General features: G+C 43.1%; 1 protein-coding gene and 1 non-coding gene across 2 annotated transcripts; one reads left to right on the plus strand and one right to left on the minus strand.

Moving 5' to 3' along the window:
- The first annotated feature begins 613 nt into the window (after positions 1 to 613).
- LOC109127309 (uncharacterized) lies at positions 614 to 1,297 on the plus strand. The gene has a single exon (XM_019231903.2). It carries the CDS (start codon positions 614 to 616, stop codon positions 1,295 to 1,297), a length of 684 nt encoding a protein of 227 aa, XP_019087448.2.
- A 23,052-nt stretch (positions 1,298 to 24,349) lies between these two features.
- Positions 24,350 to 24,456, minus strand: LOC147934176 (small nucleolar RNA R71). Its single transcript, XR_015573402.1, has one exon. It is a non-coding gene; the product is annotated as a small nucleolar RNA R71 (small nucleolar RNA).
- Between the last annotated feature and the right edge of the window lie 3,514 nt (positions 24,457 to 27,970).

The following is a 27,970-nucleotide window of genomic DNA, read 5'->3' on the forward strand; positions in this document are numbered from 1 at the left end:
AGAAATCATTCAACCTAATTAAACCAAACATATGTGACTATTCTTTCACTTTTATCTAATTTTATATTTAAATTATTTTGAATTATTATATAATATATTTGGTTAATAAAATTTATGATTTTTTCTGCATATGATGTAATTTAATTTTTTTAAACGGACATATATTGCTCAACTGATGAAGACTGACATCTTGGCGTTGTTTGAAACACATGCTAGTGGAAACAGAGCGGGTCAAATTTGTCAGGGACTAGGTTTCGAGAATTCGTTTAGAGTGGATGTTGTGGGTTATAGTAGGGGTATATGGCTCTTATGGCGGTCTGGAATTGGTGACATGGAGATAGTCGAATCAACGGATCAGTTCGTTGTGGCAAAGCTCCGTACTGGGATGGAGATTGTGAATATGATCGTGGTTTATGCGGCTCCGACGGTGATTCGGCGCAGTGGTATTTGGGATAAGTTAGCGGCAGTTGTCCAAGGTTTGGTTGGTCCGTTATTCAACGGTGGAGATTTTAATACAATTGTGCGATTAGATGAGAGGTCTGGGGGTAATGTTTGACTTTCACCTAATTCTTTGGCGTTTGGTGAATGAATTAACAATTTGGCTTTAATAGACATGGGGTTTCGCGGGAACAAGTTTACCTGGAGGAGAGGAAGAGTGGAGGATACGTTTGTGACCAAGAGACTGGATAGAGTCTTGTGTTGCCCTCATGCTAGGTTGAAGTGGCAAGAGGCACGAGTGACTCATTTACCTTTTTTGGCATCAGATCATGCACCGTTATATGTTCAGATGTGCCCTGTAGTTGGAAGAGATCCAGATAGGCGACCATTCAGGTTTGTGGCAGCATGGTTAACACACCCTAGTTTTAAAGAGTTGCTGGTGGCTTCATGGAATGTCAGTCTTACCACCCCGGAAGCTTTGAATGAGTTAAGTGTTAAGCTGAAACAGTGGAATAGAGATGTTTTTGGTGCTATTCAGAAGCGTAAGGATGGCATTGTTCGGGAGCTTCAGATAGTGCAAGATGCACTTGATTTGGCGCCATCAGATGATATGTTGAGTCAAGAGGAGGTTTTACTGAAACAGTTCGAAGAGGTGTTAGAACAAAAGGAAATATTATGGTTTCAAAAGTCGAGGGAGAAGTGGGTGGCACTTGGGGACCATAACACGAAGTATTTTCACACTTCGACTGTCATACGGAGACGACATAATCGGGTTGAAATGCTTCGAAACGATGAGGATCAGTGGACTTATGATGCAACAAAGCTTGAGAATCTCGCAGTTCAATATTATAAGAGGTAGTATTCGTTAGACGATGTACCAATGGTTGTGGATAAACTCCCATAAGAGGATTTTGCTAGTCTCATACGGGAGGATCGAGAGTGTTTAAATCGAACATTCACAGCAATAGAGGTGGAAGAAGCTGTTCGCAGTATGGGGAAGTTTAAAGCTCCGGGCCCCGATGGTTATCAGCCTGTGTTCTATCAAGAGTGTTGGGAGGTGGTTCGAGAATCCGTGGTGAGATTTGTTCTTGACTTCTTTAATTCAGGGACTCTGCCTCCGGAAACAAATGATGCTCTTGTGGTTCTTATACCACAGGTTGCTACGCCAGAACGCATAGTCCAATTCTGCCCAATTAGTTTATGCAACGTCTTGTTTAAGACCATTACCAAGATGATGGTTCTCAGGCTCAACCGTGTTATCGGAGGTTTGATTGGTCCTGGTCAATCTAGTTTCATTCCTGGCAGGTTAAGTATTGACAATATCGTGGTAGTTCAAGACGCTGTACATTCAATGCGGAGGAAGAAAGGTCGCAAGGGGTGGATGCTTTTGAAATTGCATTTGGAGAAGGCTTATAATAGGATCCGTTAAGATTTTCTCCAGGTCAATTGGTGACAGCTTGTCCTGTGGGAAGGTTGTTAAAGGGTGGGCACCAGAGTTAGAGGAACCCCTGGCGCACTAATAACCTATTGGTGGATTTTCTTCTCAGAGAATGTGTCTAGGGAGTTAGGAAGATTAATAAGTGATGAGAGTGGGATAAAGACAACAAGGGAGCTGGGAAAATATCTAGGCATGCCAATCTTTCACAAGCGGATTAATAAATAAACGTTTGGGGACGTTCTAGAGAGAGTGTCTTCACGTCTGTCAGGCTGGAAGGGACATTGTTTAAGCTTTGTAGGGAGACTGACCTTGACTAAGTCAGTTTTAGCTTCTATTCTGGTGCACACGATGAGCACAATATGTTTTCCGGCGTCGGTGTTGAATGGTCTAGATAAGGAGTCACGGTCCTTCTTGTGGGGTAGTACTCCAGAAAAAAGGAAGACCCATTTGGTAGCTTGGGAGAGAGTGTGTCGGCCGAAGAGTGAAGGGGTGCTTGGAATCAAAGCTTCTACGACTATGAATAATGCTCTAGTAGCCAAAGTTGGTTGGCGGGTACTTAACGACTGCAAGAGTCTATGGGCCAGGGTTTTGTGAAGTAAATACGGAGTAGGTGGTATTCAGGACCATCGTTGGCTTGTAGCAACGTGTCCAAAGTCTGCGGTGTGGCGGAGTGTTCTTGTGGGTCTGACGGAGGTGGTTTTGCGGGGAGCCAAATGGGTTGTTGGTAACGGTGCTAGCATACGTTTCTGGACAGATCGATGGGTCTCCAGTATCCCTTTGCGAGATATGGTGAGTTCAGATATACCAACTAGATATAAGGAGCTACGGGTGAAGGATTTCTGGCGTGATGGAGAAGGTTGGTTGTTGGATAGGATATTGCCTTATATATCGCAGAATACTCGTCTGCAATTGGCTGCGGTGGTAGTGGATAATGTTACCGGAGCGTATGATCATCTCTCATAGGGTGAAACTGCTAGTGGTGCCTTTACGGTGAAATCGGCATATTCTTTATTGGTACAGAATCAACAACCCAGGCAGGATGTCCAGTTTTTATTATCGGATTTGGCATGTTCTTAGTCCTTAAAGGGTGCGGTCTTTTCTCTGGTTAATGGGGCAGCAGGTTATCATGACGAACACCGAACGGTTTCGATGGCATCTGGGAGATATAAGCGTTTTTCAGGTCTGTAAGGGGGTGAGGAAACAATCATTCATGTGTTACGTGATTGTCCTTCGATTGCAGGCTTATGGAGAAGGATTGTGCCGATCCGTCAAAGGCAACAATTCTTTAATGATACGTTACTTGTATGGCTGTATAGGAATTTGGCTATGAAGAATGCGACTACTGAATATGCTTGGTCTACTATATTTGCCTTGGGTGTCTGGTGGGCGTGGAAATGGAGGTGTGGGTATGTGTTTGGTGATGTTGGGAAATGTTGGGACAAAGTAAGGTTTCTGAAGGAGTTGGCTATTGAAGTAACTCGAATAAACAAGCGTCAGAATGAGAAGGATAGAGTGAGGGAGCGAGTTCTTCATATGGTTAAGTGGCACAGGCCAATGGAGGGATGATTCAAGCTGAACACGGATGGTGCATCTCGAGGTAACCCAGGTTAGCTACGGCTGGAGGTGCTCTGCGAGATTCGGCGGGTCGATGGTGTGGTGGTTTTGCTTTTAATAGTAGGATTTGTTCAGCACCCTTGGTGGAGTTCTGGGGGGGGGGTGTCCTACGGACTTCATATTGCGTGGGGGAAGGGGGTTGTACGGTTGGAGCTGGAGGTTGATTCAGAGTTAGTGGTCGGTTTTTCGAGGACAGGGGTCAGTGAGGCTCATCCGGTGTCGTTCCTGGTACGCTTGTGCCAAGGTTTTATATTTCGGGACTGGATAGTCCGCATTTCACACATTTATAGGGAAGCTAATCGTCTAGCCGACGGGTTAGCCAACTATGCGTTTACTTTGCCTTTAGGCTTACTTATTTGAGATCATGCGCCACTTGTTGTTGAGACGTTTATTGAGGATGATGTCTGTGGAACTGCGTTTCCGAGGCATGTCCGGTTGTAGTTCTATTTTTTCAGTTTAAATAAATTACAGGGAGGCTTGCCTCCTTGTCCATTACCAAAAAAAAAAAACTGATGAATAAAAATGTATAAAATATCTCAACCACATCGCCTAAGAAAACTAGGCAAATATTCAAAGTCATACTATAAAAAAGAGACCAAAATAATTCTAAATATGAATGAACATGAACATTGATTTATCATGCATTGAAATCATACTATAAAGTCATACTTCAAAGTCATACTATAAAGTTTTATGCGGTTTATTCTGATTATTTATTTTGCAAAATTTCAAATGTCTAAACTTTTTTAATGTTTCAAAGATTATAAATATTTCAATTATTGAAACATTTAAATTTTATAAAATGTTGAAGATATTAATAATATTTAAACTTTATTAGAAGTTCAAATATTACATGTATTTCAATTTCCAAAAAACATAAACTTTATTAAAACATTTATTTTTTTTTGTAATATATTTAGACTTTTACAAAAAAATTTCTTTGGTGTTTAAAATATCACATGACGGGGTTATATAGCAGGACGTGTTTGAGTAGATATTAATATAAATTTAAAATGTCATTAATTCGGTGCTATACAGGTAAAATATTATTTTATTATTTTGTTAACAATATGAATATTAGATTAATAAACATATCTAATTAAGTTAGTTAAATTAACACTGTAACAAAAAAAATAATATGCGGTATAATGTAGGTTAAATTATAGTATTAACAATCAAAATACAATATATAGATTTAAACACTAACCAAATCAAATAAAATTAGCAAACAAAATTACACTGCAGGTCAAAATCTATATCTACTAGAATATATCTTACAAAATAGATGTTTTTTCATAAATCATATTCAGAACATAATTTCATGACATGATATTTCATCCCAATTTTTTTTTTTTTAAACAAATAAAACAATCACATATATAGTGATTTAAATAAAATATACAAAATAAAGAAAAGAAATTTTAACCCGTGCTCTAGAATCGGTCCAATTCTAATTTACTATTAAAGCTCTCGAGTCTTCACTAGACTCTTTTTTACCATGATTTTGTTTTGGTACACTTTTCGTTAAAATGGTTAGTATTGTGCGTTAGTATTATGCCTTAATTAAGTCATCTGCCCTATGGTCTTAATATGTCTAAATGATGTTTTTTACCCGTAGGGTCACAAAAAAAAATAAACGGATACTAGTGGATCTTTCATTTCATACCCAACAATCGTGTTCTAATATCAGTCGTTCGTTAAAAAGTTTGTTAAAATGCTGGCTACAGATTTTCAGAAATGTAATCTTGGTCGTTGATTTAATCAATCAAAGTCTTGCCTAAATCTTATTCGGTTAGAATATTTGATTTTTAATTAAGTAAAACATTTACATCGAAATGAAATAAGGAAGTGGTAGAGAGCGGAAGCTTAATTAACGGACGAGAACACTAAACTTTTAGGAGAACTCGGATTCACGAACGGATATTGCTTAGAACGTCAAAACTTGACGAAGAAGCAATAAAGATAAGGCCGAGATCGGGAACGATATCGACGTGGTTTTGCAAGTCCTCCTTGCAGAGTTTGAACACAAGCTCTTAGGGTTGAGAGTCCTCTTCTCTAGGCTTTACACAAAGCTCTCTTAAAACTTGTTTATTGTAACGTCCAGACCGTCACCTCTTAGTGGACCCCATGTCCACTCCCAGTCCATGGGCCCAATTTCTTTAATGGGCCTCACGTTCTCTCACTAAACCCGTGAGCCCATCCATATTCGACAGTCGATTTGCTACGTCTAGGAGGCTTTAAAGACTTGTTACCGTCCCTACAATGATCTTTCCCTGTGTTTTGTCCTCACTCGCACAATTCCAATAGTCACTTCCCGGAAGGTCACCCATCCTGAGACTACTCCAGCATAAGCACATTTAACTGTGGAGTTCTCTCAGTACTTTGGTGACATAGGTGGCCAAATCAATTCTTTTAAACCTCTGCGCAAGTCGGGGTGTCACAATTCACCCCCACTAACATATCGCAACGCCCTCGTTGCGCACCAAGACTGTCACCCCTGACGGTGTGAGCCCACTCGAATCTACACTCGTTTGGGTTTGGCTTTGATACCACTTGTAACGCCCCGACCGACACCTCTTACTAGGCCCCATGTCCACTTCCAGTCCATGGGCCCACTTTCTTTAATGGGCCTCACGTCCTCTCATTAGGTCCGTAAGCCCATCCATATCCGACGGTCGGTTTGCTACATCCGAGAGGCTTTAAAGACTTGTTGTCGTCCCTACAAATCACCACATGATCTTTCCCTGTGTTTTGTCCTCACTCGTCCAGTTCCGACAGTCACTTCCCTGAAGGTCACCCATCATGAGACCACTGCAGCATAAGCATGCTTAACTGTGGACTTCTCTCAGGACTTTTGACCGAAAAGATAAGAGCACTTTTGTGATATAGGTGGCCAAATCAATTCTTTTAAACCTCTGCGCAAGACGGGGTGTCACAATTCACCCCCACTAACAGATCGCAACGCCCTCATTGCGCAGCAAAACCGTCACCCCCGACGGTGTGAGCCCACTCGAATCTACACTCGTCTGGGTTTGGCTATGATATCACTTGTAAAGCCCCGACTGGCACCTCTTAGTGGGCCCAATGTCCACTCCCACTCCATGAACCCACTTTCTTTAATGGGCCTCACGTCCTATCACTAGGCTCGTGTTCCCATCCATATCCGACGGTCGGTTTACTACGTCCGGGAGGCTTTAAAGACATTGTCGTCCCTACAAATCACCACATGATATTTCTCTATGTTGTGTCCTCACTCGCACATTTCCGACAGTCAATTCTCGGAAAGTGATGTGCGTGGTTTTTCACTTCAATCTTTTACCTTAAAAAGACCACACAACTGCTCCAAGTGCACAACTAATCGGTAGTAGTATTTAAGGATCGATCCCACAGAGAGAGAGTTGTTGTTTAGAGAATCCGTCGGAAGAGATGTAAGGCTAGGACTCAATAAAAAGGGGGTTTTGGTATTCACGGTTGTAGCAAGCAAATAAACGTAAATAAAATGCAAATAAAAATAATAAAACTAGCGTTGGGCATCAAGGGGAATCGTAGGGGTTCAATGATCTATCTATCTAGGAAAGTTTAGGGTTAGTTTGTTTATCTAAAACTCGGACTACAAAACACTAATGAACCGTTAACTTAAAGTTCTCAAGCTAACCGTCTAAGATCTCTACACCCCGTTACTCAACTGTCGCAGGCAACGACGCATAGATCAAAGCATTTAAAACAGGTTCGATTCTAATCCATGGAATTCTATAGGTAAGGGGTATGTGCTTCCTATGTCTCCCCATACATCTAAGCTAGGTCAAGCACACATGCAAGCTTTTGGCAAAGCACACACACTTTAGATCATAGTTAGTTCATGAGGCTAACTTAAAGCATTAAGTAAAGACTTAGAATTAAAGCATAGAATAAACAGAATTTAAATCTAACAAACCCTAAAAATTGCAACCTAAACTAAGATCATCTCCCCCCTTTGATTTTCCTTTAAACCCAACTAGAAAACTACTCTAGCATGTTTAAGGGAATCATCAAAACAAGATTTAAATAATTCATAAACATAAAAGAATAAATAGAGAAAAGAGATTTAGATATTACTTCAATGATTGTCAAACAAAGTTGTAGGATCTTCTTCCTTTAGAAACAAAAAACAGAAGAAATAGAATAGAAAGAGTTGGTGGATCTTCAAAGCTTCAAAAGATGGAACGAGAGAGGGCTCTGTTTGCGGCTTCTTCTCTGGTCGTCGGCTCTTAGGGGCTACTTTGAGGCACTTTTCGGCACACTTGGTACTTTTCGGCACACCCTAAACCCTAGGTTTTGAAGAGTATTTATAGGGTTTTGTCTAGGTTTAGGGTTTTCTAAGCGTAGAAACGTCTTCTCTTGTTTAGTGCATGGAAAGAGGCGGCGTAGGAAGCTTCTAGAACGTGGTGAAGGCTTGGACTGGGCCGCTGTGGTGGTCGCTGGTCAGGCCTTCAATAAAAGCCCGTTGGCTTGATGGTTCTCTTTACGTCGGTTTGTAACATGTCTCGGTAAATCGGGCATAACTTCCTGATGATTGAATGGATTGACTTGATTCTACTACGAGGAGAAAGATGACTCGCTCAGCTTTCCATAGACACCAAGTACATCGAAATGTGAGTTCTGTAAATTTTTCAAAAGTTGCCCGTACTATAAAGCTCTGAAACTTTCCTAAAACGTATTTTCCTTGTCTTTTGGTCCTTTTTGCTATAAAACCTTCTTGAAACCTAAAATACTTGATAATAACAATAAAGCATTGAAATCATACTAAACTCTTCCTAAATGCATACTAAAACTATTGCTAAAATAGATAAAATAATGATGTTATCAACTCCCCCAAACTTAAACTTTGCTTGTCCTCAATCAAATAATCAGAATAAATCATGGAAAAAAGGTTTTGAAAATACTGGGAATTCACTTATCTTTGGGGATATTGTCTTTGCACTCTTCTTCGCCTTGACATTAGGAACTTCCATTTGTAATCCACCATGAGAATCATCAACGCTCCTTTATTACACAATTCTTTAGAGTCTCCAGAATCTCCATTGTCATCTCTTTACATAAATTAAGCAATAATAAAAAGTGAAATCTTACCAAGGGAAAATCGATCAGAGGCTTGTAGGCTCTCTTCAAGCCAAGACTTTCTTCATATGATTCATTTCCTCTCCCTTTTCCAACTTCTTCTCTTTTTTTTTTTTTTAATCAAAGGTGTAGGCGAATACTGGGATCATCAGTAATTTACCTACCCCTTGCTTCCAAGCTTTGTGTGATCATTTGACTCAAGAGTAGAATAATGAGGTCACAGGTAATTTACCTACCTCTCTAAACTGATCAAAATCATCTCATCTTTTATTCTCTTTTTTTTTTTTTTTTTTTTTAGTATTGAAGGGAAGAGAGAGGGGAACATACTCTTGAAGAAGTGCAATGTCTTGTGTGGCTTGAATGTAGAGATCTAGTCCAATGTATACCAATTCCCAGGGCTTGAAAATTAAGTCCGATTTAGGTCCTATAAAAGTTAGAGACAACGTTAGATCATCTGAATATCCATCGAATAGGGACTTGGGGGATTGTTGAGTCAGCTCACAGTCTTTCCAAACTTTGGTTCTTTTGTCAAGCATAATCAAGAGTCATAAGAGTGTTAATCCAAATCAAATAAACCGTTAGAATAAGATCATAATCCCCTACTAGTTTTGACTCAATAAAAAAAAATGTGACTCGATAAAAACGTCAAGATTATTGATGTAAAATGTGGAAAAAGGTCTCATGCCAACAAAATAGAAAGTAGCATTAGTATAGTATGGAACATCCTTCCCCCCAGACTTAAATCATACCGTCATCGGTGGGAAAAAAGAAAGAGTTGAGGATTAAAAATCATAAGGAAAAGTGTAGGGTTTAAGAACAATGTCACCTTGATGGAATGATGTTTGTCGACTCTTATGGGTTGCCCAAAAATTGTCTAGAGTTCGGCTGTGGTATCAAAATGTGGTGACTAACCGTTTATACTTCCTTTGGTTGCTTGACATCGAGTTTGAACTAGGCTAAGTTCAATCGAATTGTGTTTGATATATCTCTAGATGCATCCTCCTTGAAACAAAAACCTAAAACCATCAATAATAATGATAAAATAAAAATAATAAAAACATACCTAAATAAAATAATGGTGATGGTTGGTGGTAGGATGGTGGTGGTTCAGATTTGTCTCGCGGTACACGGATGAACGGTCGCGGACAGCAGCAACTGGTATGGTGGGTGGTACATGGTACGTAGGACATGGTACATGGGACGTCGATCATGGTGCAGGGTATGCAGTACATGGCACGTGGTACATGGTACATAGTACGCGGTACATAGTATATAGTACATGGTATGCGAACGCGGTACGTAAGACATGGTACGTAAGACATGGCATTGGCTACGGTTGGTATGGCTGGTGGGGACTCTCGGCATCGATCACATGAGGATTGTGATTGATCCGTCGCCTTCGGCTTGCGTCGGTCACGGTGAACATGGCCGGTTAGTAGGTGGTACTTGCCACTAGACATGGTGTGCATTGCCAATCCATGGTCTTTCTTCGTCTTTTTTTTTTTTTTTTTTTTTTGGCTTTTCTGTTTTCAATAGTAAAAGAAAACAAATCCTAAAAATAAAAACTTACTAGACATGGGTTGCCTCCCAAAAAGCGCTCTTGTTTAACGTCGTTGGCTCGACGTTAGTTGCTTTCTCAAGCAGGGTGAGGAGAGTGGGTTGTCCTTAGACAAGCTCTCTTGGATCTTTCTCCAATGTAGGCATCAGGTGGCTCTCTTGCATAATCTTCTTCTCTACACCTCGAGTAGGTGGGTTGAATGGTTTAGCCTCATAGAAAATATCTCCATTGATGTTGGTGAGAGTCATTCTTCGGTTAGGCCAGTCCATGACGGCTCCGGCTGTGGCTAGGAATGCTCCTCCAAGGATAATTGGTGTAAACCTTCCTTTCTCAGCATTGATAACTTGAAAATCAGTTGGAACATTGCAGATTCCAACTCTCACATGAATGTCTCGGACCATTCCTTCGGGTATTGTGAATGAGGAATTGGCGAGTCCTATGCGTACGTCCGAGGGTTGTAAGTGTCTCAAGCCAATCTTCCTTGCAGCATCGGTTGACATGATGTTGATACATGAACCGGAATCACATAATGCATTTTCGAATTTAACACCATTGATGGAACAAGTGATAAGGAATCGGCATGGCTCTCCACTTTGTGCAGTGTGTTGAACGGCCGTGGGTAGTGTAAGGCTTGATCATATAGCTCCTTCATCTCTTTCCTTGACTCACAACATTCAAGAAAAAATCGGTCAATATGATAAATAGAACAAGCTTTTTCAAAAGTGGTACCTTGGGGAAGTCTTCCTACAGCTCGGTTGAAATCGCCTAGATCTCTTAGGCATATCATGCGTGGGTACCAACGATTGTTCAAGTGGGTGAGACAACGTGGTTCATATTGGAACTGTGTTCCCTAGAATGGCTCATCTTCTTCTTCATAAATCTCCCCTTCTTCAAGTTCTTGCAATGGTGTTACAAACGACTTGGGGCGTTGATTCTTCTTCTCCTTGACCTTCTAGGGGTGGTAAGGCTTCAAGAGTTGTTACAGCAAAACAATCCTTGGTGAGGATCGGAACTTCTTCTTCTCTAGAATTCTCTTGCAAATCGAGTGTAGGGTTCTTGGTCTCCATCGGAACTTGTGGCTTATCTCTCAAAAAATATTTTTTTGGTTCTTTGGTGGCTTGAGCAGCTTCCAAGTCGTGGTCTTGTAGAGGAGGTGTAGTGACCCTCACTAAGGGCAGAAATCCCAAAATAAAAGGTCGAAGAAATGGCCCGGATAAGACTTAAAGAGGAAGAGGAAGAAAAACAAGGAAGAAAGGCCGAAGGAAGACCGATGAAAAATGCGCGAGTTGGAGAATGGCTAAGCCAAGACCGAAGTGGCTGGATGTACGATCGAGACCCTAAGATCGATCGAAAGTTGGTGGTTTATGCGGAAAACTGCGTACGCGGGATAGACGGTCAAGTACCAAGAAGGACAGTACAGTCCAAGAGGTGCCGGAAGGGACAGGAAGGACCGAAGGGAGAAGACCAAGAGTTTTCCGAGCAAAGACCGAGGGAGTCCGGAGGAACCGAACGCAGTCCAGACCGAGACCAATCCATGGCCGAGAGATGTCCGAACGATGCCATACGTACCGGACGGTAGGACAGTGCGGTTTTTGCTGAAGAACGAACGGTTAGTGGCGGCATAATCATTATGTCTCTATGATTTGGACCAATCGAATTTTATGCAAGGGTGAGTGTAATACACGCACCACATGCAAGTTCATGCTTGCCAAGTGGCTGGCGATTGGTTTACACGCGCCACATGCAAGCTCATGTGTGCCATTTGTCAAAACGCACTAAGGGAAGATATGGGGAATGCTCGACCTATATATATGCCCCTTGAGATCATTTTTCTCATTCTCTAAAAACCCTAAACACTTAAAGTTGCGATTTTGCTCTCAAATCCAAGTGAAGAGAGAGTGGTTCGAGAGGGTGAAGTTGTTGAGACGAGGGGGGAGACGCTGCTTGCGGACGGAGAGAGAGCTGAGGAAGGAGCGCTGTGAAGACGCTGTTGGCCACAAGGAAGGTGAGTTGTCTGATCCGCGGTGCAGTGAAGTCCGACCATCATCCGCTGCATCAGAGTGAGTTCTGCAGTAATTGTGTGTGGGGTGCTGCATTGATCTTTAGATCCTTGCATGTACCCTTTGCTTGTTGCATTTAGACTAGATTCATGTTAGAATCAGTTTAAATTGATGCATGCGAAATATGGTAGGATTCACGCTAAATTAATGGTTAAATGCACATAGAATTTAAGCTAGGAATCACCATGCGAAAATGAATTTGGATGCATTTTAAAGTAAGTTGGACTTGCTTAAAATTTGGACAAAAGGGTTTGCATGCATGGTTAAATTTGAAGGATTTTACTTGCAATATTTCTTGCTTAAAATCGGTTGCATGCATGAATTAAATTGGTGAAGTTTATTTGCAACTTTATTGCATAAGATTGGGTGAGGTTAGCTTGCATGCATAAATGGACTTAAAGGATTTAATTGGGTAAATCGCTTAAAATTGGCTTGCATGCATAATTGAACTTGTTGCATTAAATTGCTTAAGTTGCTTAAAGTGGTTGCATGCTTGTAGGACAATCTAAGTTGAATGAATTGTCATTCTTGTTGCTTGTTGATTGTTGCATGTTTTCTTTCTTGATTTTCTTGCTTGCAATGCTTGATCTTCTTGCTTGAGTTGTTCTGTGTATTTTAGCTAAGTTTCTCGAATTTGTTTCTTGAGTCCTAGCTAGAATAGAGTAGTCGATCTTCTGTTTCAAATGCGGTTTGTCTCGCGAGAGTTTCCGATGACCACTCGCGCGAGACAATGTCACGACTAGATAGCTACTAGCGTGACCGCTACATGACGATGTAGCCTTTGTGTGGGCTCATGCTGGTTACCTTTGTGGTTTCGGCATGGGAAATGTTGTGGAACGGAACAGATTATCGAGGGCCCTTAGGTGAAAGAGTCTAGAATATTTCAAGTGTCCTTTGTTTTATTCTAGTCGTCTTTGCGAGTTGTGTAAGAGTTAGGAGTCTAAAGTGTCCAAGTAGTCCTTGTTCCCTTTAGTCGTCTTTCTCCGTGAAATAGCGAGTTTAGATCGTCCGAGTTGAGTCGTGATTTTCTAACCTCTCTCGCTTGTTTGTTGTTTATTGCTTCCGCTATTGTTTCTGTTGCGTTGCTTTGATTGTTTGTTGATTGCTTGCTTGCTTTGCTTGCTGGGGTAGTCGGGTTGGGGAAGTAGAATCCTGTTTAGGAAAAGGGTGCCCAGGCTCACTGAGTAATCTTAGATTACTCATGATATTATTTTTGTCTTGCAGGAAGCCTAAGTGAGTCTAGAGCTGGAGCAAACATTAGGGTACCGGATAGGGTTTTCTGTGTTCTTTGTAAAACCCTATATTTTCCTAAATGATTTATGTAAAATTATCCGACTATCTATGTATATTGCTTTGATGATTTAATTTCAATGTAATAAATTATTAAAGTAATATATATTCAGTTTTCAGGGAAAACATGGCAAGTTGCAAATGGTACTCGGCCTTGTCCGGGTCAACACAACGCGTGTGGGACGCAAGGGATGCAAAGCCTAAGTGAACCTCAGCCGCGGGCGGAGTCGTGTCCAGGAGAACTGGTCGGGAAGCTGCAGCTTCCGTCCCTCGACCGGACCACCAGGATGCGGTTCCCACACATGTGGCGTCTCGGTGCCGTCTGTGGTCCTGTCCGGCCGTACGACGGTTCGGGGGCGTTACAACGGTGGTATCAGAGCGGTGTTTTCAAACCTGTGAGCACTTGTGCTTTTTACAGTTTTATCGAGTAAATGTGTCACAAAAACACAAATTTTATCCGATTGTTTGCTTGTCTAGTTTTAAGTCGAACCTTAGAATGGACTAGCATCTTACCTTGTTTCTTGTGGGTTTAGATGTTTTCAGGTGATTCAAGTTGCGGGGATGGTTCAGGGGAAGAGGGGCCAAGACATGAGGATTATGAGCATCACAACGGGTATTTGTCGATGGAGTCGGAAAGTAGTCACGAGCCAATTGATCCGAACAATTGGAGTGTGGATTGGCGCTTGGTCGGAGATGATGCCAATCTGTCTATTGAGACCGATCCATCCGAGTGTCTAGACGGATCGGAAGAAGTGGAAGTGGATCAGGATGATCAGACGGTTGTGTTGGAGATTGGTTAGCCGAGTCGTATCCAAGTCAGGATAGACACGCAAGGATGTTTTCAGACTGTTCCAATCGGAGATCATGGAGAGGTGGAGGTTGAGCTCGCCGATAAGTTACCAAAGTTACTGTTGGAACTTGTGGAGGATCAATGTGACGATATTAATCCCGAATATTATATGAGGCAGTACCCGGAGGCAGTCGAGAGGATTCTGAACTTCTTGACGGAGGTGTATGCACCAGGAGAAGAAGTTGCTGCTAGTGGGAATGGGGTAACACCCGAGACCGGAGGTACCAGTGCGGAACAAACGGTGGAAGAGAGAGCGGAGATGGTTATAAGAATTCTTCCTATGTTGAACGAGTTGCACTCACCAGAGAGAGCGGATGGAGTTGATGGTGAACCCGTAGTACCGGAAGCCGAGAGGAAAGAGAATTCAGGTGACGGAGACTCTAAGTCCAAGGAGCCGACGAAGAGTAGGGAGGAGTTTGTGGAGGTGATCGAGATTTTGTCAAGTGATGACGAGGGGATACCGACCTTGGTGGTAGAACAAAGGAGTAATCAAGAAGCGATACCGAGAGATCGAGACCAAGAAGCTGACGCAAGTGTGGAGCCTAGAGAGGACGCGAGACCAAGGACCAGTTCAAGCCAAGATGTGAGAGACCAAGGTGGACCAGATCAAGTGGTGCCAGACCAAGTAGTACCAGACCAGGTTGTGCCGAGGCACAATAGTCCTATTTGAGCCATACCTTTGCGGATGGTGTTAGCTGATCAAGAGGAAGAACCAAGAGACCTAGAATGTGAGAGGATGACCGAGTTAAGGAGATTGAACCGACGGCATGTAAGGTTCGAGGAAGGAGAGAGCAGTTCGAAGAGGCCGAAGATGACCTATCAGGAGATACAGTCGAGAGAGCAGCCGGATGCGCAGTCCGTGACTTTGCAACCGAGAGGCCGACTGAGAAGTACAGCCACTGCCCGAAAGAGAGTGGTGTATCCGAACCAAGTCCATATGAGGAATCAACCTTATTGCGATCTGTGCGAGGGAGTTGGACATTGGACCCGGAACTGTTGGATGACAGCGCTTAGACATATGTTGTCCCCAGAGAACGCGGTGTGTGAAGACTGTGGGATGCGAGGGCACTTTGCATATCGCTGTCTGAACCCAGATTACATGAGGCATTCGAGGCCTTGTGATTTGTGTGGGATGCCGGGACACTTGAATAATCATTGCTGGAGAGCAAGACCGCAACGTCCATGGATCCCAGATCATATCATCTGTACCGAGTGTGGGAGGAGTGGACATTTCACTCATAGCTGTCCGGACCAAGTTGTGCGAGAGGGAGAAAGCCCATCAAGCCAACTTGTGCATACGAGGGAGAACCTGTTAGACCGAGCTGTTTGAGATAAAGAGAGCCCGATGAACCAAGCTGGAACCTCATTGTTTGCTGCCTCTACCTCAACCGAGTCTCCCGCTGAACCGCGACCTGATGAACCGGCTAGGGCGTGTGTGTGCACTTGCGAAGAGTGTACCAAGCGCAGGAACCAGTAGAATGGTTGGGAGTAAGGGAAGTTTTCCTTTAAGGTTTGCGTGTAAGGGTTGGATAGTTTTCCTAGTGTTGTAAGGTTCTAGACTTAACCTTTGTTGTGCTTGTCTAGGATCCAAACCCTTGAAGTATCGGCTAAGTGGCGAGAGTTGAGTGAGGTTTATCAAACCCAACCTCATAAGTAAAGAAGCTAGAAGAAGCTGGGCGAAGTAAGAGGTCGACAAAGGAAGGATAAAGCATATACTATGTTTTGAAACCAGTAAGGTTCTGATGAACCGAGCATCGCGAGGAGTTGGTGGAAATATGGGAGTTGGACAAGAAGTTCGCAAATGGAGGCAAACATTGAGGATGGAGAAGTCAATCATTTCTACCAAGATCATTTGAACAAGTCCAGAGTTGAAGTCAATCAAGGACAGTGAAGATATAAGTCAAGAAAATGGAGTTGAAGTAGTTAGGGAAAAAAGCTAAACGAAGCCGAAGAAATCGGAAAAAGATAAAGACCTATGGAGCGCAAAGTTAAAGAAGCCAAGAGAAGTATCAAGCATAAGCTGAAGAAAGAGAAGTATTGAGTTGAAGAATCTAAAGGAGTGGACGAGTCATGGTACAATAAGGAAGAAGCTTTAGTACTTGAAGAGTTTGAAAATATGGGGAACCAAGTGGATGCTGGAGATGAAGAAGCCTTCCAAAAGCATCAGCCAATGGAGTAAGCAGACCAAGTGTCGAATGGAGTAAGGCTATAACAACAAGAAAGCCAAGGATAAGTGAAGGAAGTTTAGTCTTCCAAGAGTATTTCAATGATGGTATTAAGGTGATGGCAATCAGAAGACGAGGACGCAGGTGTCAAGAAGTATCGACATCACAAGAACAGAAGGAGAATGCCTGAGAATTCGGGGACGAATTCTTATAAGGGGGGAGAATGTAGTGACCCTCACTAAGGGCAGAAATCCCAAAATAAAAGGTCGAAAAAATGGCCCGGATAAGACTTAAAGAGGAAGAGGAAGAAAAACAAGGAATTCAAGCCAAGACCGAAGTGGCTGGATGTACGATCGAGACCTTAAGATCGATCGGGAGTTGGCGGTTTAAGCGGAAAACTGCATAAGAGGGATATACGGTCAAGTACCAAGAAGGACAGTACGGTCCGAGAGGTGTCGGAAGGGACAGGAAGGACCGAAAGTAGAAGACCGAGAGTTGTCCGAGCAAAGACCAAGGGAGTCCGGAGGAACCGAACGCAGTCCGGACCGAGACCGGTCCATGGCCGAGAGATGTCCGAACGATGCCATACATACCGGAAGGTCGGACAATGCGGTTTTTGCTGAACAACAAACTGTTAGTGTAACACCCCTGAACTGTCCTATGACCACGCAGGCCAACAGACAGCCAAGGAACGCTACTATGGGAACTGCGCCGGGGTGGTCCAGCCGAGAGACGGAAGCTGCAGGCTTCCCGACCGGTCCTCCCTAACAAAATTCCACTTGCGACCGAGACTGCTTAGGCTTTGCAACCCTCGCGGCCTGGTGCATTGTGTTGGCCCGGACAAGGCTAGTACCATTCGAACCCACACAAAGATAAATAAAACAACTTCAATACTTTAATTACTTAACAAAATAAGTTCCCAAACATTCATATCCTTTTTACCAGGCCGAGAGCCAAAATGCGATAATTTAAACTACAACAACAAAACACCTTGCAAAGGCAATACAAAACTACACCGGCTGGCCTAACGTCCTGAACTCCCCTCTAAGGCTTTTCCCACTAAGGTTACATGCAAAACAAATTATAGAGTCTTGAGTGCTAATCACTCAGTGAGTTCGGGAACCTAACAAGAAACCAAAACCCAACCCCAACCCCAACAAGCAACACACAATATGCAAGCTAAACAACTACACTACATGCAACAGTAAAATGCGACATGCAAGCTACATAAACTACATGCAAGAAAAACAAGCAAGATAATATGCAAGTTAGTCAAGTAAACTCCAAGTATACTATCAAAGTATACCCATGCGGAAGCTAACAACTCTTCTTCGTCTTCAAGTCCAAGGGCCCTTCATTCCTTCACTCCACCACTTCATCACTTCCCCCATACCCGTGAACACCTATACTCGCAGCCACAAAGGCACGCGAGTATAGAACATCACCTGCGAGTCCCTCTCTTCAGGCGCACTCGACTACACCGTCGTGTAGTACTCGGCCCTAGGCAGCTATCCCGTCTCTCCGAGTCTTCGTAATCCACTCAGATTACGGCCTTGGGGAAGTCTTCTCCTGCACAACCTCATCACACAACCAAACAAACCTGCAAAGCATACAATCTACATGCAAGAACCAAACAACTACATGCAAGCCTAAATAACTAGAGAAATATCTAGAGACTAAGCGCTAAACATGCAAACAACTAACACTAACATGCAATGCACACAAAGCAACATGCAACAACAAACAAGCAACAAGCAAGCCTAAGAATCTAGAGGAAATCTAGAGACTAAGGCTAGACACAACCTCACACCAACATGCAAGGAAGCAATAAACGAGACTTGAATTCCTAGAACTCAATCTAGAAGAAAAGAAACGAATCTACCTAAAAATGCCTAGATTTAACACAAAAATCCTAAGCGAAAACCCAACCTATTCATGTACCATATTACATGCTTCGAGACTCACCTGGACTTGGCTGAAAGAATCGACTCTAACAGACTTCTAGTCCTAGCTAGCGACGCGGAACGGCCTAAGCATACGCGGCTAACTACTCGCGGAAGAGAAAAGCTTCTAAGGAAAGAAAACTTTCTTCCTAACTCTCTAACTTCTCTCTAACACTCTTAACTTCTCTCTAACTTTCTCTCTTTTTCTCTAAGGGTGAAGGCAAACGAAAATGACTTCCTAGGGGGTCTATTTATAGTGGAGAGTGTGAGTTTTGGTGGTTTGGTGAGCCAATGCATGGCGAGCACTTGTCTAGCTTCTCCTCCACTCCTTTGGGCGAAAACTTGGTGGACAAGCTACTTCCTTCCATGGAATATTTCTTGTCTCCCAAATTTTTTGTGCATGCTTCTTCATTGGGCGCTTCTTAGGCGAGGAATGATGATGCTCCCTACTCCTTTCTTTGCATGAGAGACCATTGGTCAATTACAAAGGTGGACAATGATGTTGTATCACTCTTGTTTCAACCATGAAATGATTGTTTTGCATGTAATCTCATTGGTCAGTTTTGTGAAAACATAATGGTTATGTTTTCTCACTTTTTGCATGAATTTTGATTGGCCATCAAGGGGAGATGAATCTCTTTCTTTACGCGTCCACAAAAGACGTTTTAAATTTCCGGGTCGCGGGTCGCGGGTCGCGGTCAATGATACCGCGGTACGGGTCAACAGTACAGTCTCGGACAGTTCTGCGGTACGCTCACGGACGGATCTGTGGTACGCTCTCGGGTGGTTCTGCGGTACATGGTACAGTCCATGGTACGCGGTATTTGGTACATAGCACGGTACTACCGTCGATTTTGCGGCCTTTCTTCTTCTGCTTCGACTGTCTTTCCTTATTCGGCCTCCTTTGTCTTCCCAACTTCATTTGTCCGAGGAATGTTTGACTTTGGATTTTTACTCTTAGCACGGGTCACTACAGTTAGTGGCGGCATAATCATTATGTCTCTATGATTTGGGCCAATCGAATTTCATGCAAGGGCGAGTGTAATACATGCGCCACATGCAAGTTCATGCTTGCCAAGTGGCTGGTGATTGGTTTACACGCGCCACATGCAAGCTCATGTGTGCCATTTGTCAAAACGCACTAAGGGAAGAGAGGGGGAATGCTCGACCTATATATATGCCCCTTGAGATCATTTTTTCTCATTCTCTAAAAACCCTAAACACTTAAAGTTGCGATTTTGCTCTCAAATCCAAGTGAAGAGAGAGTGGTTCGAGAGGGTGAATTTGTTGAGACGAGGGGGGAGACGCTGCTTGCGGACGGAGAGAGAGCTGAGGAAGAAGCGCTGTGAAGACGCTGTTGGCCGCAAGGAAGGTGAGTTGTCTGATCCGCGGTGCAGTGAAGGCCGACCATCATCCGCTGCATCAGAGTGAGTTCTGCAGTAATTGTGTGTGGGGTGCTGCATTGATCTTTAGATCCTTGCATGTACCCTTTGCTTGTTGTATTTTGACTAGATTCATGTTAGAATCAGTTTAAATTGATGCATGCGAAATATGGTAGGATTCACGCTAAATTAATGTTTAAATGCACATAGAATTTAAGCTAGGAATCACCATGCGAAAATGAATTTGGATGCATTTTAAAGTAAGTTGAACTTGCTTAAAATTTGGACAAAAGGGTTTGCATGCATGGTTAAATTTGAAGGATTTTACTTGCAATATTTCTTGCTTAAAATCGTTTGCATGCATGAATTAAATTGGTAAATTTTATTTGCAATTTTATTGCATAAGAATGGGTGAGGTTAGCTTGCATGCATAAATAGACTTAAAGGATTTAATTGGGTAAATCGCTTAACATTGGCTTGCATGCATAATTGAACTTGTTGCATTAAATTGCTTAAGTTACTTAAAGTGGTTGCATGCTTGTTGGACAATCTAAGTTGCATGAATTGTCATTCTTGTTGCTTGTTGATTGTTGCATGTTTTCTTGCTTGATTTTCTTGTTTGCAATGCTTGATCTTCTTGCTTGAGTTGTTCTGTGTATTTTAGCTAAGTCTCTCGAATTTGTTTCTTGAGTCCTAGCTAGAATAGAGTAGTCGATCTTCTGTTCCAAATATGGTTTGTCTCGCGAGATTTTCCGATGACCACTAGCGCGAGACAATGTCACGGCTAGCTAGCTACTAGCGTGACCGCTACATGACGATGTAGCATTTGTGTGGGCTCATGTTGGTTACCTTTGTGGTTTCGGCATGGGAAATGTTGTGGAACGGAACAGATTATCAAGGGCCCTTAGGGGAAAGAGTCTAGAGTATTTCAAGTGTCCCTTGTTTTATTCTAGTCGTCTTTGCGAGTTGTGTAAGAGTTAAGAGTCTAAAGTGTCCAAATAGTCCTTGTTCCCTTTAGTCGTCTTTCTCCGTGAAATAGCGAGTTTAGATCGTTGCTTTGATTGTTTGTTGATTGCTTGCCTTGCTTGTTTGCTTTGCTTGCTGGGGTAGTCGGGTTGGGGAAGTAGAATCCTGTTTAGGAAAGGGGTGCCCAGGCTCACTGAGTAATCTTAGATTACTCATGATATTATTCTTGTCTTGCAGGAAGCCTAAGTGAGTCTAGAGCTGGAGCAAACATTAGGGTACCGGATAGGGTTTTCTGTGTTCTTTGTAAAACCCTATATTTTCCTAAATGATTTCTGTAAAATTATGCGACTATCTATGTATATTGCTTTGATGATTTAATTTCAATGTAATAAATTATTAAAGTAATATATATTCGGTTTTCGGGGAAAACATTGAAAGTTGCAAATAGTACTCGGCCTTGTCCGGGTCAACACAAAGCGCGTGGGACGCAAGGGTTGCAAAGCCTAAGTGAACCTCAGCTGCGGGCAGAGTCGCGTCCAGGAGGACTGGTCGGGAAGCTGCAGCTTCCGTTCCTCGACCGGACCAGCAGGATGCGGTTCCCACACATGTGGCGTCTCGGTGCCGTCCGCGGTCCTGTCCGGCCGTATGGCGGTTCAGGGGCGTTACAGGAGGAGTAAGGTTTTCCTTCGGTTTTATAGGGCCAAGAATTCCTTTTCAAAGGAAACATGAATGTTTTCCTTTTTCGTCAAGAATTTCCTTTTTTCTTACTTCTTCCTCTCCATCGATCGATATTTCTTCTTTGGTATGTCCATCAACACACGAAATTGAGCTCTCTAGATTCTCCTCAAGAGAATTGATTCTCCTTTCAATGGCAACTTGCTTAGCTCCAATGTTAGACTCAAGTAGTGGAACAAGAAGACTAGTGAACTCTTCGGTTAGAGTGTCTCCCAAGGTATTGAATCGGTTACTAAACTCTTCTACTTTGGTTTCGGTTTTCTTAGCTCTCTCTTCATACTTCTCCATATGGCTGCACAGGTTGAGGGTCTTGTTAAGAATGGTTTCAGAATTGCTAAGGCAACGGCTCTCCAAGGTATTCATCCTCATGTTGCAATCGCTGATCTCCTTAGCGTTTTCTCTTAGCTCCTTTGATTTTTGAACTTTCTCTTCTTCAAGACAATGGAGCTTCCTCTCCATGGCTTCAGCATCTTTAGATCTTTGCTCTTATATGCTTCTAACTCTAACATCAATATCATCCATTTTTCCCGAAAGATCAGATTGGACTTTGTCGAGATTTCCATGTAGCATCTTCACAGTCTCATCTAGAGAGTCTGTCATACGACTTATAAAGTTCAAAATCATCTCTTCTTCAGCTTTTTGTTGTGTAGACTCATGATAACTCTCTAATTTACATATTTTTAGCATCCTTTTTTGTCCATATTTTGCATTGTTCATACCTCTAACATAGCATTTTTATGTCATTTACTGTAGAAATTCACTTTTAGAGCATTTAGGGTGTTGCATTTCTGCATTTGCATATTTTGGATGAAAACAGGTGCTAAAGAACCAAAAATGGGGAAAAACAAGGACAACTCGAGCATGTACCCGAAGGAGCCATCGAGCTGCAAGAACAAGTTCGAACCCCAACACGATCGAGGAGGATCCAAGAGCATGAAGAGCAACCCGATGATCCACCCGAGGAGTACCCCGATTTCACCCTCGTGCACCCCATCGAGTAGATCATCGGGCAGGTCTGGGAAGCTAGGTCAAATGGGTTTCCATATATAAACCCCCTCTTCCCCTAGCTTGCAAAGGAGCACGCCGCAGACCGTCAAACCAGAGAGCGAGAGCTTCTGTGAGAGGACTGAGCGACTCAACATTTTTCTTCTTGTTTTGCATTTTTATTTTGTAGTTTTCTTAGATTTCTATCCTTTACTTTCTCTACTCTACTCTATCTGTTAATACAATGTCATTTTCATTCATTTTGATTGCTTTATTATTCGCTTCTATGTCCGAGAAGTGTAGTAAAGTTTCTAGGGATGGGATAGATGATTTTGTGTTCTTGATCGGTTAGGATGCTTTAGTTGATTGTAAATGATTGATAGATTTCCTTCTAGATTGGTGCTCTTAATGCTGTCACCAGACCGAAAGGTTGAGATTAGATCTAGGGCGTTTACAAATGCTACAGGCCGAAAGGAGTAGATAAAATGCTTGATTTAGCCAATGCTAGATGTTTACTTAACTCTGAGTAACAAAATTAGATGAGTTTAAGTCTACTGACAATAATGAATCGTTTGTAATGCCTGCTTGTTCATATTGCTAGTGCGACAGTGTCGTAATGTGTTCAAGGTTGATTGTTGCTAGTGCGAAAGTGTGGTGACACGGTCTTAGAGGTTCATTGTCTAGGAAATAATTGCTTGAGGCATGTAAGGCATCCGTACTGGTCTAGAACACTTAGGATTCGATTACCCCCATCCTTAGGTACTTTCGTATTTTATTTATTTGCATTTCTTTCACTTACTCGACTACTTACCCGATCAGGTACACGATAACTTGTATCGAGTAATACCTCGAGCTGTTCATATCTCATTTGCATACTTGATCACCCCACTCGATCCTGTACTCAATTGCTTGCATCGAGTGCTTAGGTCGTGTGGTTTACTTGTTTATATTCTTTTACTTTGTTTATTTTAGGAATCGTTAGAACCAAAACCCTAATTGCTTGGCTTGACTTGCATTGTTCTGATCATATCCTTCCTTCTAACAATACACAACCATTTGGATTGATAACCCTTTGTACTACAACTGCATAGGGGATTGATACCCTGGGTGAAAACCTATCTATCAATTTGGCGTCGTTGCCATTTGGTTGTTTTACTTTTGCTACGTTTCGGATTTCAGCGCTTGCTAGATCAAGTTCGTTTGTTTATATTTGGTTTGGATACTGAATTGTTTGCTTTCGCATTGTTTGTTTTGAATCTCAGGTACAACCCTAGCACCCACCGGACCCTTCACTCGATCACCTGGATCGAGTTGATCCTCGTGTACACGCTCGGACACATACATGTGCATGCAAAGACGATCCAGAGGTACCCAGAACCTGAGTCCTTTCATCGACAACATCGACAGACCTCGGCTACTCAGACAACAACAAGTTCAACAAGAACCATCAATCATTGAGGAGACGATGAATAATCAGAACGGTCCACCAGCTCCTCAAGCAAGGACCAATATAGGAGCAGGAGATGCTCCATTTACTCACACTCAAAGGAATGGCATTGTGCCACCAGCTGTGCAGAACAATAATTTTGAGATCAAGAGTAGTCTCATCCAGATGATACAGAGCAATAAGTTTCATGGATTGCCAATGGAGGACCCATTGGATCATCTAGATGAATTTGATAGGCTCTGTAGCCTCACTAAGATCAATGGAGTCAGTGAAGATGGATTCAAGCTCCGGCTTTTCCCATTCTCCTAAGGAGTCCATCACCACTTGGGAAGCGTGCAAGAAGGCATTCCTGGACAAATTCTTCTCCAACTCCAGAACCGCAAGGCTGCAAAATGACATTTCCGGCTTTGTTCAGAGGAACAACGAAATGTTCAGTGAAGCTTGGGAACGTTTCAAGGGATACACTACTCGATGTCCACATCACGACTTCAGTAATTCTTCATTGTTGAGCACACTTTACCGAGGCGTGGTCCCCAAGATACGAATATTGCTGGACACCGCAAGCCATGGTAACTTCCTCAACACAGATGTTGATGAAGGCTGGGACCGAGTTGAGAACTTGACTCAGTCTGATGGCAACTACAATGAGGAATATGATCGCTCTGTGCGATCTACAGGAGAGGAAGATGCCAAGTACAAAAGGGACATGAAAGCCCTCAATGACAAGCTCGATCAGCTCCTCAACCAGCAGAAGCATGTTCATGCTATATCAGAGGAAGAGGAGTTTCAACAACAAGATGGGGAGACTATGCAACTAGAGGATGTTAACTACATCAACAACCAAGGAGGGTACAACAGAGGGTATAACAACTTCAAGTCGAATCCGAATATGTCTTATCAGAACCCAAATGTTGCGAATCCTCATGACCAAACTTACCCATCTGCAGTTCAAGGGAACCAGATCCAACAGAAGCATTTTGTCCAATACAACCAAGGTTATGCACCTAAGCAGCAGTATTCAGGAACCTACAACCAACCACCTGGATTCCAACAACACCAAGGTCCACCAAACCAATCACAAGAAGCTGAGTTACGCGGTCTCATTCAGCAAATGATTCAGAATCAGGCTACCGCTTCTATGGACATCGCGAAACGGTTCGCAGAGATGAGCAACAAGATCGACTCAGGTACAATGATCTCAATGCCAAGTACGAATCACTTAACACAAAGGTTCGATACCTGGAAGGCCATCACAACAACCAACCAGCCCAAAAGATCAACCAACTCCCAAGTAAGGCTGTTCAAAACCCCAAGGATTATGCAACTGCTCAAGCCATCTTCCTTGACAATGACTATGACGACTACCTCACTGGGGACAGTGATGATCAAGATGGGGAGGAGGTGGAACACCCAATGCGAAATGAGGCCAAGTACTACATATCTGAGTATGAACCCGAGTCTTCACCCGAAGAGACTGATCGAGTTGATGATCGAGCACTGGTTCAAGAATCGCAAACCGAAGAACAACTCAAAGTGGAACCCGATGACCTACACGATGGTGTTGATCGGATGATGCATCGAGTAGATGTTGAAAAGATAGATCAGCCTCAACCACCTGCACTAGTAGAAGGGGAGTTAGAGGAAAGGTTCAATGTTGCACTTGACATCCAGCTGGAGGCGCTTGCAGAGCGAATGGCTAAGCGTAAAGCTCCACCACCTAAGTTTTTGCTCCCACACGAGCTTCAGCAGGAAGCTGCCAAGGAAGCAGCTCGATTGGAGGATGAGGTCAAGGAAGCTGTCAAGGAGATCAGTTTTTAAATTCTGAGAAGTGTGGTTTGCTTGGATCCTGAGCTGCGAATTGAGGAAAAACTTGAAGATCCTGGCTCTTTCACCTTGCCGTGTTCGATAGGACTTCGGATCTTCAAGAACTGTTTGTGCGACCTTGGAGCTTCAGTTAGCATTATGCCGCTTTCAGTTTCCAACAAGCTAGGATTCACTGATTTTAAACCAAGTAAATTGTATTTGGTTCTGGCCGACAGAACAGTGAGGCATCCGATTGGTATCCTGGAGAACCTGCCTCTCAGGATTGGAAGATTGGAAGTGCCTGCCGACTTCATGATCCTCGATATGGACAAGGAATCGGATGATCCGCTGATTCTAGGAAGACCATTCTTGGAACAGTTGGTGCTGTGATCGAGGTGAAGCAAGGCAAGATCAGAATAGAACATGGTGAGCATTTCAAGATGGAGTTTGATGTGAAGAAGGGGATTAAGAGGCCAACCATTGATGGTCAAGCTTTCTTTACAAAGACCAAGCAAAGGAAGGTGCAACATCTTGAAGAGGTCAACACCACATTTGCCTTAGAATCTGGACAAGACTTGGAAAATCTGTTGAACCAGCCTACTGCAGTGGAGAGGATTCCAACTTCTTCCACATGGACCCCATGCTTAAGGAGCATGAAGAGTCAAGCTTAGTGACTTTAAACAAGCTCACTTGGGAGGAAGTCCCAAATGTATCGTTTAATTTTAACTTATTTGTTTTACTTACTTTTATTTACTTTTTCTCTTTTTGCAATTTTATAAAAAAAAAAAAAAAAAAAAAAAAAAAAAAAAAAAATGGAAAATTAAGAAGAGGAAAATTGAGGAACCCGAGGGTCAACCCGACACTGTACTCGACGCGCCTGATCGTGTCCCTGCTCGGGTGGTGAGTGGAGTCCGAATCCCACAAGGAAGCCCACTCTCAGTGAAGCCCACCAACCAAACCTAGCCTATTTAAGGGGTTTCGACATTCTCTCCCCTTCCATCACCGATAAGTATCTCTCAACCCTAGAGTTTTTGCTTTCCAAAGTTTCTATTCTATTCTCTCTCAAACTCGAGCTTTATTCGATTTCTTTGGGACTAACCCTATTAACCTCGAGACTTAGCCTTTTTCTTCTCAAGGAATCAAACATCGAGCCAATCGCTAAAATCTACCAAAGGAAGGGAAGAAGATCAACCTCCGTCGCTGCTACAACCGGAGGTGATGCCGTCGAAGTTCGAGAATCTCAAGGAAGAGGAAACGTTCCACATTCCCAACCGTTGGGTGGACGTTTAGCCTCCCCAACCCGATGCACAACCCGATCCACCACCCGACCTGATTCTCGAGTAACCGATCGAGTAGGCCCCCGAGTTTGCTCACTGATTCAAATGGCGAGTGCTGTCCGCCGTTCTCCTCGACGTAGGGACCTGTCTACGTCCGAAAAGACCCTTACCGACCCTAAGGAGGTCGATTCTGATGCCGAAGGAGAAGAGCAAGGGTAGATCCACACCTCTCGATCACGGAGCAGAGCTGCGGTTGCAAGGGGGAAGAGAACGGCTTCGGAGAAGGATGAGAATGTGGTTGAGAGAGCAGTTGAGGAAGAGGATCAACACGCTGAGGAGGAGGACCGATAGAAAGAAGAGGAGCAGAGAGAGAGGACCCGCCAAGCCTCTCGGAGGCTAAAGCAGAAGGAGGTGGATACTTCGGCGAGACTCTTCAAGTTTTTCCGAAAGATGAGCTTTGTTGGTACCCGCTACCCTCACCGAGGAACAATGAAGCAATTAGGCATAGCTAGAGACGTCGAGTACCTTTTCGATATGTGCCACCTGGGCCAATTGATGCGAGCCCACCTTGAAGCATATGAGGAGGAGACGGTCCATTTCCTTTCAACCTTGAAGCTGCACTATTTCGAGGACCACCTGACCCTACTACCCGATGGGGGGATCGGGTTCATCACCTTCTCCGTGCGGAACAAGGACTACCAACTCAGTTTCAAAGAGATGGAGAAGTTGTATAGCTTCAAATCTGGTAGTGGGGAAGGTATGGAGGTAGGCAAAAAAGAAATGAGGTCCCTATGGCTGACAATAGGAGACAAGAACCCCTACAAGTCCACAAGCTCCAAATCCGCTCAAATAAGGAGCCATGTCTTGAGGTATTTTCACAAGTCCCTTGCATGCACTCTTTTTGCTAGAAAAGAGACTGGGAA

The sequence above is a fragment of the Camelina sativa genome, chromosome 11 (assembly GCF_030686135.1).
Source record: "Camelina sativa cultivar CO46 ecotype springtype chromosome 11, ASM3068613v1".
In the NCBI taxonomy this organism is placed as follows: domain Eukaryota; kingdom Viridiplantae; phylum Streptophyta; class Magnoliopsida; order Brassicales; family Brassicaceae; genus Camelina; species Camelina sativa.